The sequence below is a fragment of the Nesoenas mayeri genome (assembly GCF_963082525.1).
Source record: "Nesoenas mayeri genome assembly, chromosome: 2".
Classification (NCBI taxonomy): domain Eukaryota; kingdom Metazoa; phylum Chordata; class Aves; order Columbiformes; family Columbidae; genus Nesoenas; species Nesoenas mayeri.
In genome coordinates this window covers 156,837,627-156,857,630 of record NC_137543.1, presented here as the reverse complement: position 1 = coordinate 156,857,630, position 20,004 = coordinate 156,837,627, and the positions used below count along the sequence as shown (strand labels likewise).

At 40.2% G+C, this 20,004-nt stretch overlaps 1 protein-coding gene across 13 annotated transcripts in view; it reads right to left on the bottom strand.

Annotated features, from left to right (window-relative positions):
* KMT2C (lysine methyltransferase 2C) overlaps positions 1-20,004 on the bottom strand; it is a 202,338-nt gene that overhangs the window by 60,602 nt on the left and 121,732 nt on the right. For all 13 annotated transcript variants that reach the window (XM_080364339.1, XM_080364348.1, XM_080364344.1 and 10 more), the window contains 7 exons: positions 11,649-11,768; positions 9,178-9,294; positions 7,354-7,455; positions 7,067-7,171; positions 5,732-5,913; positions 4,460-4,624; positions 3,762-3,871 (listed from right to left, as the gene is read on the bottom strand). In XM_080364339.1, the coding sequence (XP_080220465.1) occupies positions 3,762-3,871; positions 4,460-4,624; positions 5,732-5,913; positions 7,067-7,171; positions 7,354-7,455; positions 9,178-9,294; positions 11,649-11,768 (901 nt within the window). The remainder of the gene's footprint in view (positions 1-3,761; positions 3,872-4,459; positions 4,625-5,731; positions 5,914-7,066; positions 7,172-7,353; positions 7,456-9,177; positions 9,295-11,648; positions 11,769-20,004) is intronic.

Genomic DNA, 20,004 nt, shown 5'->3' with positions numbered 1-20,004 from the left:
ACTGAAGAGAGTCGAAATAGCCAAATAAATCAGTGACCGAGGTAAGGCCTTCAGAGACCAACTCACAAAAGCTGCAGAAACAAACAGCGTTTGAAGACGGTATCAAACAGATTTCCAGAAGAAGAGCTAATGAGAGTGCAGATTAAGGGTTAAAATCAATAAAATGGATAACAGTGAGACAGAGTATTGTCAGAGGAAGACTCTTCAATGGAAAAAACCTTAAATAATTAAACAAAAACCCAACATTTCTTTCTGAGGCACTTAGTTGAAGTTTAACCAAAATTATTATGCTTATTTGCAAAAGGGTTTAAACATGCTGAATACTGTGCAGGACTCAGTAGCTTCAATTGAAAACAAATAATTGCACAGAGTACAATACAATGAGAAGAATCACAGTTTGCAAAAAAAAGGGGGATGGCATTTGTAATGCTGTAATAGAAAAGAACAATTCTAGGAAGAAGAGACATCAGCATAAGGGACACAGTGAAATGGTTGATGTAGTAACACACCAGTAAGAGTCCCATGGGACGCTTGCAGAGCTGTGAGTGTGATGCAGGGATTTCTTTGCAAGTACAGTAACTTACAAGAACATAAGAGCTGCCATATATGTGCCAAATCATAAAAAATTCAAAAGTTAATTTTTTAACGGATTGTTATGTTGCTTTTGTATCCTGCACTTGTGAAGTACATAGAATTAAGTTTCAGAATGAAGAAAAATTTAATTCATCTTCATGAAAATGGTATGGCAGAGGCTTCCAGCCATAGTGTGTGTATCACTGGCGGTGCTGAGGATCTCTGAGTGAGTAAGCGATGCCAACTCCTCACTGCCTCTGTGGACATGCGTACTTGAGCCACAGAAGGAATACGTGAACATAGACACCTACCAGAAACTGCTATCGGATCAGGCGTAACTAGCTTCAAACAAACAAACAAAAACCCAAACAAAACAACCACAAAAAACCCAACACAAACCAAAACAAACCAGGCAGAGCTGGTCATTTTGACACCTGCAGAGAAAGAAAACCAGCGCCAAGGGAGAAGGAGGCTGGAGGATGAGGATGGAGAGAGGATGGGTAAGTGAGGAAGGGATGAAATTTGCAGCTGGGGCACATGACGTACGGGGTAACGACAGGAAGGCAGAAGTGATGGGTACCTGGCTGAGAATTGCCTGTTGAGGAGTGAACGTAGATGAGAGACACACGCACAGCCCTCCTGAATGTGCAGGAATTACAGCACAGAGGAAAAGCCGCTGCTACGTAGAGCATGAGAATATTCAGGCAATCTAAATCAGACATTTTTTCCTACAAAACACAGCAATATGCTGGGGAACATATAACTTGACACTACACTAAAAAGAACCTGATGAAACACTGATCAGACATGATTATTTCAAAAGAATCTAGTAAGGAAAGTTTACTGTATAGTACTTTGGAGCAAATGTTACCACATTCTGGCTTTTGATATTTATGTATGTTCGAGAAGAAATAAACTATTTATCTTCTATTTCTGTTTCCCGAAGACTTTGTAAGATTATCATATATGCATCTGATGTTCTTAAGATGAGCTAAGGAAGAGCTCTTACACAGTTAAAACTTTCTGGTTTCTGATGTGAGAAAAACGGAAGCTCTTTCTCAATACCTACATGCTAAAAGTATTTGCTCCTTAACAATAGTAAACCTGCAATGTACTGGTAATTTACTAGGCTGAGACGCTCTTGCTGCTTCTAGAAAGAAAGTAGTTAAAATGCTTGTAATAATACTTGCAACACATTAATATCCTCTGGGATACATCAAATGGAAAGAGCAAGAACCATCCCAATAAGAAACCCATAATATGGTACATTTAAAGAAGCTTTCTACTGTTAAGTGACATTTCTATCTCTAAGTTTATCAAATGTTAATTGTTCTCACTTTGAAACGAAAAACTACAGAAAATTTTCAAAGGAGTTGTAGAAGCATTAATCAAAGACCAACACGTCTCATATTAAAGTACATGCAAGTATTTCTATGAACATGCATCAAATGAGATATGCAGACATGCAAGTGTGCAAATGTACATGTGTTAAAAGATTATATATAATGAGTCAAAACATGAAAGAATAAGCAGAGAAACTCGTCTTATTAAAAAAAAGGCTGAAAAAAATCTGCAAAGAACGTTTTGGAACTCCCTCACAGGTCTTGTGGGACGCGTTTCTGTTCCTCAGAAGACAAACCTGAGCAACACAACCTCACGTTGGTGTGTAGGAAGGACTAACTCAAGGCCCAGCTTACGCCTGGAAGTGAAACCTCCCCAACAGCATCTTGTGAAGTTGGTCCATCTCTCATATTATGGGCTTTAATTACCCCTAAAAGTCAGCTCTGTCAGCTTCAACGAGAAAGGAAGAGGCAGTATCTCGCACTTGGACCTTTTTAAGTGCCCAAAGCTTATTACCAAAATAAACCAAAAATCTGTGACATAGCTGCAAGTTCCTCGTTTTTCCCACTTACAAAACCTCTTTCTTTCTGCACTTGTGAAAGCAGATCTCAAAAATGAAGTGTCTTGTAGAAATATGTAAGTCATTCTTACTTCTAAGTAGTAGTGCTAAACCACTCGGGAGTGTTCCACAGCCATGAGTAGTTGACAAGGGAGTACAGAGACCTCCAAAGTCACATCACCAAGTTCCAATTCCTGCCAGGCTGTTCTGAGGACGTGTAAAGGGACATTAGATGCTCTACTGAACTTTTCTTGGCAGACCTCTCAATCATGGCCCGTGATCAGGAAAGCCAATCTTACTGACATCTTCTTGCTATTTGCTTAGTTCTTGTGCCTTCTTCCTACCATACTCTCATGATACCCCAGTAAAGGCTTAAGGTGAACACTTTAATGTCCTATTATGCTAAAAATGGGTATAGGTCTCAAAGTAGCAGAACGATGCAGAAACTCCGGTGAGCTGACACATGGATAACACAGATCTGGGATACAATAAATCACGCAAGAGGCCAGTGGAATCACTGCCAGGCCACTCACAGTAAAATTAACCATCTCCCAGAACCAGGCGATGTAGCTGCGCTTAAAATCTGCAGTAACCTCAGCTCCGGAGCTACCATTGTTACGGAACGATGTAAAACAGACTAACGAGGAAGGTGGTGTTTGTAGCCACTGATAACAGGTGCAGAAAAGAACCAAGTTCATCAGAAAGAACTCAATATTTAAAGTAAGGAGAAGGCGGCGACTCTCGAGCAGGGCAGTCCGGTGGATTCTTTCAGACAGCGCAGCTGAGGAGGGAAGCGCTGGTCTGGAACACTGGGAGAGCTGAGGGAGCTGCATTAATAAAACATGAGGGAGGAGGAGAAAAACGCTTCTATAGACTATTGTTACAGCTACTGCTGCTTCAGACAGCCCCAAAGTTCTGTTTGGAATTGATTTTCAGATTCTTCTGCAGTTAATAACTTTGGAGAACTGGGCTTTCTTCCTTCCACTTAGCGAAGTGAGATGCCTTTTACCTTTTCAATACCAAACGCTTTTAGTAATTTACCGCAATTATCTTCAATAAATCTATCCAGAATTCCCCCCGCTAGGTTTTCTTTGGCCTTGCAGCCAATTCCCACATCATGCAAAAGAGCTGAGGACACTTACAGAAGGCCCTTTGAATAAACACCAAAAAATCATCTTGCTTCTATCATATGAGCCAAATCTCCACCAGAGAAAAAGAACCGTAACACATTCCCAAACCTATTTATCGCAGTGTGCAACCCTGCCGTGGGTTTCAGTTGTCTTCTTACCGTTTGTTGGTGGTATGTATGGCCTACAAATGGTACAGTCAAACCCCATATCAGCTATGTTTTCCACTTCCTCCTCTGTGTTTAAGTTCTGACAGATTGCATGCATCCATCTAGAAATTAAGTGAGGGAAAAAAATACAATTTAAAGGAAATATGTGGTGTTTTAGGAGACCTAAATACCAGTATATGGTCCAAGTAAATGTGAAATACTTGTTTAGCTTAAATTATTTTAGGGAGAAATGATGAATCAGGTTATCTGTATACAGCATTCCCCTATGGTGGCGTGTGTTAAATATTGTATATACAGTATCAGATTACATAGGAAGGAAATCTCAATAAAACAATGTCCCGGAAGCAAATACGTCTTAGTATTATAATTTTCTCCCTGTATTGCAATCATTTCAAGTACTTACTTGATACAGTGTAATCTAGATCTAGCCTCACAACAATAGACTTGCAAGGTAAATTAGTTTTGTTTTTACAGAAGGCGAAAATGAGGCACAGAGTGATTGATTAATTTGCCCAGAGTTGTATAGGTAAGTCTATGGTACAATTTGAACGAACTAATAAGAGACTTGCGAGACTCAGCCCAGTCCAAAAAATCATTCCCTCCATCTTTATGCTTTTACATTAGGGGAAAAAAAAATCTTAAAATAAGCCTTAAATAGGAAAAACCTATAAAATATTAGAAATCCTTACCGATCACATTGTCTACACTGAATGATAAGCTCTTCATCCCTGTAAGTGCGACAGCAGATTGGGCAGGTAGACAAACTTGCGCAGGGAGCACATTGTGTGTAATTATTTTGCCATTCACATCTTAAACCCGGAGAAGTCGCTCCACAGTGTCTGCACCAAACACACCTGCAGAACAGACAAAATCGTGTATTACTTTCAGTTCACACGACGATTCTACATAGAACCGGGTAAGTAATTAAGTTTTACATCACTAAGCACTTCAGGAAGGGACAACAAAAGGGAAGGAAAACTCATTTCAAGTCAAACATTATTTTAATTGAATGAAAATGTATTCTTTAGGTTTTTAGTATTACCAACATTTTTTTATACTTTTAAAGAAAGTTCCTAAGGGTCAGACCATACAGGTCAAAAGAGTTCCTGCTTCCAGTTACCATCCACTTTGAGATATGGAGGTTAACCGTGTGACAAATCTACTCTGCTTGTGTTTCACCCAGATAACACAAATGGTTTTAAGAGGGTTTTATTTTGAGAACAACTGGTTGAAATGTCCACTCATTTTTCCAACTGAATGTTTGAATGAACATTCCAATGAACATAAATTATGAAATTATAGAATCGTTTTGGTTGGAATAGACCCTCAGGATCATCAAGTCCAACCATAACCTAACTTTGGTGCTAAACCATGTCCCCAAGAACCTCGTCTAAACGCCTTTTAAACCCCTCCAGGCATGGTGACTCCACCACAGCCCCAGGCACCCTGTTCCAATGCCTGACAACCCTTTCCATGAAGAATTTCTTCTTAATATCCAACCTGAATATCCAACCTGGTGCAACTTGAGGCCATTTCCTCTCATCCTATCACTTGTTTCCTGGGAAAAGAGATCAACCCCCTCCATGCTCCAAGCTCCTTTCAGGCAGTTCAGAGATCAGAAGGTCTCCCCTCAGCTCCTGTTCTCCCGCTGAACCCCCCAGGTCCCTCAACTGCTCCTCATTGCACTTGTGCTTGGATTTTTTTTCGGTTGCTTCAAAAGAAAAGTTTTGTCCACCTCTACTTATGTGCTTTTTGGCATGAAGAACCAGTCTTAAGGGGAGGTAACAGTTTCCCTATTAAACTGATAATTGAACGAATCAATTAAAAAATATTTTCTTTCTTTCTTTAATACACCTGACTTAAATACAATTAAAACATTCTAACAGCTCAGTCGGCATTGCAAACACGAAGTGACAGACGAGGCGGGTGGTTGGTATTTCTGACCCCAGAAGCAAACCCACCATTTGCACTTCCAGCCGCCCTTGGGCACTGTCTGCAGGGGGGGGTCCAGGCAGTACGTGTGGTAGCTGATGTCGCAGTCGTCGCAGAGCAGCAACCGGCCCGGGTCCGTCGCCTTCCCGCAGGCTTCGCACACCGTGCACTCCAGGCACCTCCAGCCTTTGCTAAGCACCACTTTAGTAATCTGCAAACGGCAAGGTGGAAACTATTTGGAAGCTGCTCCATGAAGCGTGATCGGTGTATCAAATTAATGTCTGTGGAGCACAGGAGGCTCTTCTGTGCACACGATCCACGTCACATGGAGCCAGTTATCAATTAGACTTCAGTAAATGGGCATGGATTAAACAGAAAGCAACTGTAATTACTGACATGATACTGCCTCAGAATATCATTTTTTCGGATAAACTAGCACATCAGAGAATACATACTGCACTGGATCTACATGTAAGATGCCCTGTTTAGTCCTTTTAAGAGTAGCTGGTCCTGTAGGGATGATGAAGAACACATGGCTGTTTTATTTCAGCTGTGTCGTAAAGCCAGGATTCAGGTCACTACAAATCCTGTCTCTTTCCTGTATTGTCTGTGATAACCAGAGTTGGGGTTTTAGTCATCTGAAGCAAACGACTAATTTACTGTAATTAATATATCATGAAAGAGTAGTATATAAACACAAAGCCAAATTACAGTTGCATTAAATATGCATATGGTATTTCATAAAGTACATTTAAAATAAAGTTTTGTGACATGCTTCAAAAAACCCCTCTTTTACACAGATGTACTTACACAGTAAAGAATGTATGGTGTATATATTTCAGTAAATAGCTTATTATGTGCGTGCGAAGCCATCTCATACCATTCAAACTTAATTTTCACACATTCTCTCCCAGACTAATGAATGTAAAATGTATTAATTAACCACTCCAACTGCTGTCAATTCTGACAGCCAACAGACAAATTGAATCAACTAAACCTTATGCCCCTAGTAAATGAAGATGCAGCATACATTTTTTCTTTGGTTTTAATTCTGCTTGTATTTAGGTGTTAAGCTTATATCTCAAACTGTTATTTTGACCAACTGCTGGATAATCAGTGCTATTTATGGTTGTGAAATTACAAAAAGGTTAATTTCTCTTGAGGCAATGCATACTATAAAATGACATTTAATTAAAGTCTTTCACAAGTCGCATACAAATAATGGTCACATTAGCTGATGAATATCTAACAAGCTAATGACTCCCTTAATTACCACAAAACCAAAGGCAGCAACGCGCTATTAAGACACAATATGAAAAAAAAGTGTAATCAAGTCATTTTTTAATGTGAACAAAAGCACTCACCTTAATACTGACACAGTATGGGTGGTAACACTGACCGCATTGAGAGCAGGCAAGTAACCTGCCCTCAGCACCTTGGCCAAAACTCCCACAAACTACACACATGTCCTGAAATGATAGAAAACAGCCCATTTTCAACACATGCCAGACACTAAATTCTGAAAACATGTAACTGTACAATCCAACAAGCTTGCTGTATGATTTAATTCCTAATAAGGACATTCATTTACTTTTTTTTTTGCATTAAAAGCAGAGAAACAAAATGAAAACACAATCACTATTATTCTAACCTGATGGAGAGTGAACTTGTCACTGTTCGAGAAGAGAACAACTGTGTTATGCATCGAGTTTTCTTCCTCATCTTTGTTAGATGAAATATCCATAGTTGTGACCTATTAAAAGAAACACACCACATAAATAGCAAGCACATCACATTTTCTAAGACATGAGACAAGATGAAACTTATTTTCTAAATAGGTTGATTTTTAATAATACCACAGAATACAAGCATGGCAAATATTTATTCATACAGTGTGGACTTTCATAAAAGCCACCTTCATCAGAAATTACTACATTAATTCACATTTTCACATCAGTAGAAGCATCCTCACTGTTTCAGTTTTACAGACACATTCTCTTCCTCTCCTTTATTCACCTTTACACATCATCTCATGGCACTTTAACATGGAAATGGGAGGAAAGAGGTTGTCTATGAAAAAAAATCACTAAGCAGAACTTGTACTGTGAGCAGTCTGCTCTGTTGTCTCCATATAGACACTGAAGTTCTTCTTGGCCAAAAGTTAATTGCAGCAACACACTTTTGAGTATTAATTCAATTGCAGTAAGCAAGGGCTTGCTTAGATCCACTTCGGAGCTGCAGGGGAGATGGTAAATCTAACCATCATTTTCTCAGCTGTTTCTGGAGCTGTGTACTGTCCTACAGAATATCTGATATCTGATCACAACAGAGAATGTGCAGCCACATTGATTAAATATTTGTTAAAGAGTCATGGAAGCTTTAATTACGGTAAGTTGTGATCTCTCACCGCTGTCTGAAGGAGTCAGAAAGCCCAGGGAGAGGGAAATCTGATCGACATAATTAACTTGGCTACTAAATTCTTTTGGCAAAGTCCTTCACCAGTGCTCCTTAAAAGAAGATAAACTAACATAGAATTAGAGGAATGGACCCTATACTGAAGACATAAAATAAAGAGTAGAATAAATTATCAGTTTTCTATGTGGGACAAGAGAATGAGCGGGAATCTGATAGGGCACCTCTGCTAACAGGCCATGGTGTTCAACACACCGGTGTGCAACCCGAAAAAGCAAGCGAGAAGCAAGGTGACAAAGCTTGCCAACAATACTAAGGTGTTCAGAGTAAGAAAAAATGAAAGACAACTGTGAAGAACTGCACTAGAACTTCATAAAGCTGAGTGCTGGGCTATAGAAAGTCGGACAAAAGTTGAAAACATGAAAGAAAATGAACAAGACAAAACAACTGATAAGGATGATAAAAAATAGGGAATAGCTTCCAAATAAGGAACAACTCTAAATGCTGGGATTCTCCAGACAAGCATGGAAGAGTGGAAGGAAAAGGAGGAGACATGATGGAGATCTATAGAACCTGAGTGCCAGGGATGGAGGAGGTGAACAGAAACACCTCTCCACGGCCTGCTCTGTAAGAGCACTGAGGAGCAGGCAACAAACCCAGCGAGCAGTGATTTAAAACAACAGGCTGATGGGCTGTAGGACCAAGAAAGCTTAACACAGTTCCCAAAAGTTTTTAGAAGCGAAGAGACAAATTCATGAAAGAAAACTCCAGGCCAGGCTGCCCATGACAAAGACAGTGGCTCCTGTTCAGCGTGTCCCCAAGCCACAAACCGGTCAAGCGTCTCCTTCTCCAGGCCAGTTGTCCTGTTAGGTGGCAAGAGCTGCAATAAAATTGCTTCAGGTCCATTCAACTACAACGCTCTAGTTCTTCATCACTTAGTAAGAGCCAGGCTCCATCAAACACCTCTGCTTCTAAGGACTCTTTGGTTTGACAGAGTATTTTAAGACAATAAAATTACGCTAGTTAACAGGCTGCAATATGACTTGAAAACCGATGTTCTTACCCCTGGAATGACGACAGTCCCAACTCCGTTCTTCAGTTTTGATCTCCCTCTGCCGCCTCGTCCCGACAGACCCGCACCGCGTGGCCTGCGCTTCCCGGGGAATCCCGAGCCACGGCCCTGTTCGATACAACACAACCATTTACATGTACCTACGGTTCTGCCGTTAGACGGGATATAAACTTGTTCAATGCATCTGGGGAAAAACGCAAGCAAAAATCAGCTTATGATTTCAAATGGATATGAGCACAGGAGGCCATCGTCATTAAATCACTGCGTAAATAATTGGGAAATACCCCTAACTACTTACATGACAAAATAAGATCAACTTTATTACCAGGGAGAAAGCAGCCAAAAGCAGAAATTTTTATTTGCTGCTCAGGAATTATTGGAAATACAGGAATGTATTTTTTCCTCACAGTTGTAAATTATCCAAAATAAATACTCTCTATTCTGTGATTAATTTTTCTTTTGTTTTTAAACAGCTCAGACAGTCTTGGGCCTTGTGAAGAGGCTCTGGACACTTGATCACTTGCAATCATAGATGCTTTTCTTACGCTATGAATAATTGTGCATAAAGCTGGAATTTATTAGGACTCAAACCTGCGCCCAAACTGAAGCAGGAGCTGGTTCCAAGAAACTCTCTTAATTCAGCAGATACAGAGAGAGCTTTTTATATTAATTGTATCAATTACACCCAATCAACATGCTCCATAATGTGATATTTTTCTTAAAAAATATCCACTTATTTCTAGACAGCTTCTTTTTCCGTTCTCCTTATTTTTGATGCAGATGCACAGATGCAGTGTTTTGTGCTCTGGAGTGTTCACAGTATGTTCAACTACAATTAACTGTGGATAAGCAAGCATATTTTTAGTAATAATTGCTTGAAATTAATATTGTGACTTGATTTCGATTTTTTTTTTTTTCATTTCAAAATGAACTAAACATAAAGAGGATTCCTAATCCTCCCTAATCACAAGAACATATTCACAACGTCCCCAAGTTCTGGCTGGTATATCAGACATTTTTACAACGTGCTTCAGAGCCTCTGATTTGTAAAACTGACAATAATTGTGGTATATACTCAAATAAGCACCTTTCCTACTGTGAAATAAGCAATGAGATACTTTACTGCATTTCAAATTTGGGAATAATCTCGGCTCTTAATATGGCCCGACTCCATCCATGGGGTATCTAGATACGGTGCCTGTACCCAAACCTTTGCTGGAAACTACTTTTAATACCAAGGCAGAGCTTTTATTTGAAAACAATGTTGACAGAACCACAAAGCTCCCTGGGGATGGTGTTGCCAACAGATATGAACAGTCTCTACTGACGGAGACAGGAGCTCCCTAAGCAGCACTTTGGGCTCAATGTTATCAATGGTACTTTTCGAATTTGCCAACTCCTGTTTCAAATCCAAGCATCCCAATGTGAAAATTGTACTAACATCTATCAATGAACGGAAAGAGAAATTAAATCGACTTACTCCTGCACAACGAGGCAATGTAATGCTCTTTTAGAAAGTGGAAGGAAGGATGCTACTGAGAGCTGAGATATTTATATGTACTGAGGTGAAACAAAAAATGTCCTTATATATATGGAATTAATACATATGCACACACAGGACACACAAGCATTAATATTTTAAGATGTAAACTCTTCTGGCATGTTTCTCATTTGGTCTGTTTCAGAGCAGGTATCAGTCATGTTATCTTCACACAAGTAGTAACAGGAATAAGCACATACTTGTATCAATGTTAATGCTGAATATTAAGCTGAAAATTAATGCTTGAAGCAGCAAAAGCTAAGCTAATGTCAAATTAAAATAAAATTAGCATGACAGTTAAAGTGAGATGAAAATAAATCATTTGGAAGCTACAGATATTTGTCAGAGTTCCATTATTTAGCTTTTTTGCCTTTATTTTAAAATACTAATTGAATTTAGTTTCTTCAGGTGGTTTTAATGGTAAATGTCACTGTGGATACAAGCTTTGGTCCATCTAATCAGGCAGGCAAGTTGTTAGTTATCCCCCTATGAGCTAAAAATAATGTCACTTTGAATCCAGTCTGCAAGATTTCTCCACAGCAACAAATGGAAGCCACCTTTCAGATCTCTGCTCCTTTCTGTGCCTGCTTTACCTCACTGCCAGTCCTAAGGACGTTTTCCTTCTCAGGTGATTTATTCTGACAGCGACGTAAAGCCAAACACAAAAAGTGAAGTAATCAACACGCAAAAAGTTGGCAATACGAGCTATTCCTTGCCATTGAGAAACCAGGGCAATGCCATCATACCGTACACTCTGGAAAGCAAATAGTTTTTAACCTGAAAGCTCCAGAGTTTCAGTATTTTAAATTTTAACGGTACTAGAATGGAAGATTAATTCAGTCGTGAGATATGCAATTTCATCACTAGTCTCTACAGCAGAAAGATAGCAATGGATACAGGAAAAGAAATTCAAATTATTTACCACTTTGATGCTCCAAATGGCAGTGCCAGGAAGCTGTCTGGATTTAAAAATGTCCCGACCTTCTGAAATGTCTGGGGACCAGGAAGGTGGGCTGACTGTATTATTGGTACTCCAAGCCCCCTAGGATACGGTAGGTGAGAAAATAGATGTATAAAACTTGGCAACATAAAAAGAAAAGGCAAAAAAAAAAAAGAAAAGAGGCAAAAAAAGCAAGCAACAGAAAAAAAATCTGAAAGGTAAAAGCACATGCAGGCATTGGCATTTCTGTGTTAAGTAGTCAATTAGTTCACTGAGTGAGAGAAAGGTGGGAGATGTTTAGGTTCTCATTGAAACATACACTAAACCAAATGTTAACCTCTGACTGCAAAGTGAGTTTTATAAACAAAGCATGATACAAATAGCAAGCAAGCAATCCGAACAACAGCAATCACATCCCTAAGTTTTCCTGCATCAAAGGCACACAGTAGTTTCAGATGATAACATCCCCTGTTACACTTCAAACCCCGCTTGGAAAGAACAGATGGCGTTAGTCCACTTTTGAGCCTAAACTACTGACAATCACAGCAATAACTACTGTGAGGAGCGTGTGAAACAAAAGGACTATAAATAAACCACTAAAAAAAATAAAATAAAACCAACCATGGTAATTAACAAAGTATCCCTTTTCCTGCAAATTTGCCACAAATAAACCATTATAAATCCCCACTATTAAGTTTTTTTCACACCGGTGTTTTCATGTTACACTGTAGTATCATATTTAATTTGTTATTGTATATATGTAATAACATACAACTATACAATGTATATACAAAGTCTTTTAAACGAATTTATTCTTATCCCTATTTACACAGTTGCCATCATGGTGAGATACTGTATAACTCTGTCACAGGAAATATGGCAAAACAAGGGAAAAAAGCTAAGATAGGCAAGAAAAAAAACCACTCAAGCTCCACATATATGTTAAAACCCATGGAAGATTTTCTCAATCCCTGGGTAAAGACTGCAGGAAATAACCAACATAAATTTACACATTAGGATACTTAAAGGATAATACGTTTTCCTAAGTTTTCAAAAACAAGAAATAATGATTATCGAGATGAGAAGTAAAACAGATGCCAAGTACAGGTTTAACTTTGAGAATGACATTCAGCAGTAGAATGGCACCCTGATACGGAACAACCTCACGCACACTAACACTCCCACCTATGCACACACACCCCACTGCTCACACAGACAAGCCCAAACGCATTTACGCCTTTGGATACCAGTCTATACAATAAGAATAATAATAAAGAAAAATGAGATAGCTTTGCAAAACACTTTTTCTTTTTTTTTTTTTTTTTCCCTGAAATGAAATATGCTCGATCAAGAAGGTGTAGGAAACAGTTTAATTGGAATCAACAACTCATCAAAATGTATAAATCTTGGACTGTAAATAGGTATCTTGCTAACAGCTGTGCTGACTGAAAACAGGGCTGTTCCTCGACTGATTTTGGGCCGGAAGGATCAAGAACAAGACCTCCCTTGTCCACACAGGGATCAGCAGCTGCTGAGGGTGAGGAGGAACCAACATCTTGCTTCACAGAATCCCAGAATGTCAGGGATTGGAAGGGACCTCGAAAGCTCATCCAGTGCAATCTCCCCATGGAGCAGGAACACCCAGATGAGGTTACACAGGAAGGTGTCCAGGCGGGTTGGAATGTCTGCACAGAAGGCGACTCCACAACCTCCCTGGGCAGCCTGAGGCAGGCTCTGCCACCCTCAACATGAAGAGGTTTCTTCCCAAATTTAAGTGGAACATCCTATGTTCCAGTTTATACCCATTACCCCTTGTCCTACTGTTGGTTGTCACCGAGAAGAGCCTGGCTCCATTCTCCTGACACTCACTCTTTACATATTCATAAACATTACTGAGGTCACCCCTCAGTCTCCTCTTCTCCAGCTCCCTCAGCCTTTCCTCACACGGGAGATGCTCCACTCCCTTCAGCATCTTTGTTGCCCTGCGCTGGACTCTCTCCAGCAGTTCCCTGTCCTACTGGAACTGAGGGGCCACAACTGGACACAATATTCCAGGTGTGGTCTCACCAGGGCAGAGTAGGAGGGCAGGAGGACCTCTCTGAGCTGCTGACCACCCCCCTTCTAATCCACCCCAGGTACCATTGGCCTTCCTGGCCACAAGGGCCCAGTGCTGGCTCATGGTCATCCTGCTGCCCCAGGACCCCCAGGTCCCTTTCCCCTACACTGCTCTCCAACAGGTCGTTCCCCAACTTATACTGGAACCTGGGGCTGTTCCTGCCTAGATGCAAGACTCTACACTTGCCCTTGTTATATTTCATTAATTTTTTCCCTGCCCAACTCTCCAGCCTGTCCAGGTCTCTGGATGGCAGCACAGCCTCTGGCGTGTCAGCCACTCCTCCCAGCTTGGTGTCATCAGCAAACTTGCTGATAGTGCACTCTATTCCCTCGTCCAAATCATTGATGAATGTATTGAACAATATCGGCCCCAGTACTGCCCCCTGAGGCCCTGCACTAGATACTGGCCTCCAGCTGGACTCTGCCCCATTGACCACAACTCTCTGGCTTCTTCCCTTCAGCCAGTTCACAGTCACCTCACTACCCGCTCATCCAGACCGCACTCCCTCAGTTTAGCAGTGAGGATGCTGTGGGAGACTGTGTCAAATGCTTTACTGAAATCAGGATAGCTTACCCTTAGGCAGATGAGGAAAGCTCAGGACCCCTTCTGCTCACAGAGCTGGGCAGCACTAACCCACGGCTGCTCAAACTGGCACAACAGAGCCCAAAGAAAAAGTGTGTCTGTGACCAAAAATCCTAATTACACATAAAAGTTGCATTTTAAAAATGCTAACGTTGCCCAAGTGATACAAGCCACAACATGGACATGGTATTCAGTATAAATCTGTTTCCAAGAGTTCTGCTATGCCTGTATGGGAAAGGGAATGTGGACAATGTGCATTTCAAAAAAAACCCACCTGCCCCGGCCACTTTACAGTTTTGTCCACACAAGAAGGTATTTAAGATACACAATTGATGACCGGCTTAGTGGCCAGAAGATTATCTCTGTGCATTCAGCTTCCCACCACTGACCTGCCTCTGCCAAGGTGCTTGAAATGAATACTCAAGTGAACTTCTGGTGCCAGAACTGCTCACCCGCACCTGGGCAGGTGAGGGTGCTTAGAATCGCAGAATCATTTTGGTTGGAAGAGACGTCTAAGATCATCAAATCCAACCATAACACAACTCTGGCACTAAACGATGTCCCTAAGAACCTCACCTACACGTCTTTTAAACCCCTCCAGGGCTGGTGACTCCACCACTGCCCTGGGCAGCCTGTTCCAATGCCTGACAGACCTTTCTGTGAAGAAATATTTCCTAATATCCAATCTAAACCTTCCCTGGTGCAACTTGAGGCCATTTCTCGATGAAACAGCTCACATAGTAAGATTCTGTGCTCCTGTTTAGGTAGTCATCACTGAGGCAACTCAGCAGATCAAAAGGATCAACAGCCTCTAACAGGGAATAGTCTTGAGCTAAAATTAATAATGCATAGTAACTTTTTATAATAAGGCAACTCAAAGAAAATCTGTATAGCAACACAAAGAAAATCGGTGTATCATAGAAACTATCTTTACATCAATTGATAAGGGAGGGAAGATGCTGGCGAAGGGTCAAAATTCAAGATCTCAAACATGCTGAAAATACTTAATCAACAACTAAAACTACCTACTCTTATTTGCGATGAACAAAATTATTTCCCTCTTACGAAGATACACTTCTCTAGTGATTAAGTATATTCAAAAGATTTAAAAGCTAATAGAATATGAAATCTGAATACGAAATATTTTGTCTTGCAAAACAAAATGAATTGTATATGATTCGTGAACCACATTGTTAAGAATTAAATTGGAAATTTAATCCAAGTTTTATTGTAGATCAGAAACATTTGAATTCTTTGTCAGATAAACTTAATTAAAAACACACACTTCCACAATACCACGAACAAATGAATTACATCAAAGAGATGCATTAATTATATTTTGGCTTTTAATTAATGCCTATTACCACACAACACTGAAGAGAAAGTTCTATTCAGTTCATTTACATCAGAACCATGGCAATAATTATGTACTGTGACAGAAACAGGAAGTTCTAATTCTCCATCATATTCTTGAGTCCTTGGAATTGAACAACACAGCTGCAAGTAAATTATAACAAAAGGAAACCCAGTGTCAGGAAGGGTCAGGAGATCTCACTAAATTACCACTGGCTGTGCTGAGCTGCTTAGTGCTTTAGGAAATCTGCTGCAATCACCAACGCACAAACCTGGATTTGCATTTTCATAGTTCATGTCGTTTGAGGGTTGCGAACAAAATTTCATCTGTTCAAAATATAGCTCCCCTCACGACAAGAAAAATCATCAATACGGTAACAAAAACTAACCCTTGAAAAAGACCCTTTTTCAACATCCACCACTACAATAACGTAGTTAGTGGTACCATATAATTCAAGACAGGAAAAAAGCCATAATAGCTAAGAAAGAACACACATCCGAACTCATCATGGTCCTTTGCGCTTTTCAGTGTCACTTTAGAAAACCTCAAAAAACACCTAGGAACCTGTAGTGAGACATATAACAGTATCACCGACATCTTCATGATGAAAATTAAATACCTCTAATCATCGTATTATCCATGGAACACATTCTAAAATAATACTTACGGTGAAATAAACAGTAGAAAGTTATTTTCTATTTGATATTATTCTACAGAACACTCTCAACTCTTTACCTCCCAGTCTTAGGGTGTCGCATGTTGCAATGTGCTCCATTTATTGATTCATATTATGCTTTCCAGTACACAGCAAAAATAACTATTTCAAATTTGTTCAACTCAGATACACAGAATATACCAAATACTATTTAAAGTATACCTGCACAGAATAAAATACACATTTTCCATGGGAGGATTTATTTCAAACTAGATGTCAGACTAGTTATTAATAAACTTACGTGATAATCTAAGACTCCTACTTCAGAAATATGAAGAAGATCAAAGAGTGGTTCTGCCCCCGGCATAAATTTTCAGTTTATAGGTAAGAGTGGAGAATTTGCGTATTCTAACCTATATATATTCTGACTCCACCTATATAATGATTTATACACAACTCCCCTTTTGGTTAGAAGATGGATTTTCTCTTGTTGCTTCGAACCCAAGCAGCGATGGCTGCAAAAACGCAGAGGGGAGAGGGGCTGTCACAACAGCACCAGCGACAGTGCAGCCCTGGGAGGGACTCGAGAAGCCTTTTTAAGCAGAATATTGTCTTCATGGTGTGTGAGACGGGTTTTAGTCCTTTCAAACTAGGAGTGATGTGGTGGTGCTGCAGACGCATCCCTGAAGCCTGTTACAAACGCAGCACACTAGGAAATCACTTCAGATTACGCATAACTTCGCAATTAATAGCAAAACTGAATAATTATTCAAATGAATTTTACTAGCAATTCTATTAATAGGTTTTGAAGGAAGGGACAATCATTCAGCCTACTGCCCGGCACAATACATTAAACTTAAGGAAAACAAATTCGAATCAGAAACTATTCCTTTCCATGGACTCCCTTGACTCCAGTGACCTTCCTATGGAGGTCCATAAATCCATTACAATGGATCCATTACAGGACATTCCAACAAGGTAAACTATATATTAAAAGTCTTTGCATTCCACAGACTATCCGGATTCTTTATAAAGAATTTATTTTAAACCTGTGCAATCCTGGATAAGCAACTAGTTCTGCAATGACAGTTCCTTTGTGCTTTAGAGCCACCGTTACCAAGTATTAGAGGCACAACCACTTTAATCAATAAAAATAACCCAAAGCTCTTTAGTGTGACTTTTCTCTCCTATTTCACTGCCATTTAAGGTTGCTAAGAACTCATCCAGCTGCAAGGTAACATCTGTATCATGTAACCCAAGTCCTGACACCAATTGACACAGAATCACAGAATGTCAGGGATTAGAAGGGACCTCAAAAGCTCATCCAGTGCAATCCCCCCATGGAGCAGGAACACCCAGATGAGGTTACACAGGAAGGTGTCCAGGCGGGTTGGAATGTCTGCACAGAAGGAGACTCCACAATCCCCCTGGGCAGCCTGGGCCAGGCTCTGCCACCCTCACTGAGAAGAAGTTTCTTCTCAAATTTAAGTGGAACCTCCTGTGTTCCAGTTTGTACCCATTACCCCTTGTCCTATCACTGTTTGTCACTGAGAAGAGCCTGGCTCCACCCTTGTGACACCCAGCCTTTACATATTTATAAACATTTCTGAGGTCACCCCTCAGTCTCCTCTTGTCCAGTTTCAGAGCCCCAGCTCCCTCAGCCTTTCCTCACACGGGAGATGCTCCATTCCCTTCAGCATCTTTGTTGCCCTGCGCTGGACTCTCTCCAGCAGTTCCCTGTCCTGCTGGAACTGAGGGGCCACAACTGGACACAATATTCCAGGTGTGGTCTCCCCAGGGCAGAGCAGAGGGGCAGGAGAACCTCTCTGACCTATTAATCACCCCCCTTCTAATCCACCCCAGGTACCATTGGCCTTCCTGGCCACAAGGGCCCAGTGCTGGCAACAGCATTAAGTCTTATTTTTAAACAGAAAGAGGCAGACCTCAGACTCACAAAATTAACCTGCTTTTGAGAAGGCAAAATTCCTCTTCAGTGACACCAGAATCACACCTGACCTGCTTTATTCTGAATAGTGACATAGAAGAATTTTTTGCTTCCAGAATTGTTTTCTCCACTTTCTACTTGTTTGGGGTCAACGTGATCATCTCTGGACAGACAAGCAGTAAAACACTGTGTTAGGCTAAAATGTTTTAAGTGTATGTCTCTTCTTCAGTGCTGAGATCATGGAAAATAAGAGAGAACAGAAGAAAGCAGCACTTTGCTCAGCTGCCCAATATGAGCCTTTCCAAAAGCCAGAATCAGGAGAAAACATCTATTTTGGGCACAAAACCATCAAATCTGCCCCAGAGAATTGTCACGTAGCAGAAAACAAAGCAGACCCTGGCACATGAGGTGCCTGGGGACCACTGAGAGCAGGTAGGAGAGAGCAGCAGAAAGAAGATTATTATAGTTACACATAGGAGGCTTCTTTCTTTTGCCAATTTGTCAATCGGTTTCTAAAATCATACATAATGAGTTGATTATAAAGGAAGACATATATATATGTGTGTGTGTATATATATATATATATATATATATATAGGGGTGCTGGCACCAATATCAGCATTTTTGTCCTCCAGAGAACTGGAACAAATATTAACAAAAAACTGCAAATGCATTTTTTAAGATGACACAAATTGAGCACAATTAGATATAAATGCAAAGTGTTCTTTGGCAATCAAATATATTTAGAGGTTTCTGCTCCAATCCGCATCTCTCCATTTGGAAAAGGACAAAATTCTTTAAAAAAGCTGAATGTTTACAGCAAAAACAAACACAAAAACCCCAACACTAAACCAATTTCTGTGTGCAATCCAAAAGCTCAAACGTTTAACCACATGCCTTACTCCCTGTGGATTTGCTTGATTGCATCTTGCTCAATAGGAAAGCACCTACCTGTAACAGAACATTTCTAAATCTCTTATTTATAGTCTCCAAACTGCTTTGCAACAGGTTTCAGTCCCTCAGCAAAGGCCCAAGTTAACACGGTGAACGTACAGCACCTGAGATAGTTCTGTCATTGTTTCGGGCATATATATATATATGTATATATGCCTACAAGTATGATATATACCACACTGCACAGTGACCTAGAAAAATCCAACTGCAGTAAAACAAACACAGAATTCCCAAACTCAGTGGAAACAGAAGTCCTAATAATAAAGTTGGTTTTAGAAAACACTTACTATACACAAGCTTCTCTTTTTTTCAAAATGCACATTATCTATGGGTACCAGACTTGTATCCTTCATGCCCAACATGGAAAATTAGATGAACAAAATTAAAACCAGCCCGATGAAGAGTCTGAATAAATCCCCGAGCTCAAATCCCTACCAGCTAGCTAAGCTGAATTGATGTTACTGGTGGAAGATGAGGAAAACTGTCTATTTTTCACTAATCAAGTATCCACAGGGTCTTCTCTTTTTTTCAGTCCTTAAGACAATTTTTCACCGATTTCCACCAGGTGCCAATTGTGCTAAAACTGAATAATCAACTGAAAATAAGAAAGTACACTGGGACTTAAAGCATGCCCATGCTTTTCTTAGCAGAAAATTGCTATTCCCTTCACATTCCATCTCCATGGGTGTTTAAAGTGTAAGACACCGATCACCGAAATCAAAAGAAACCTTC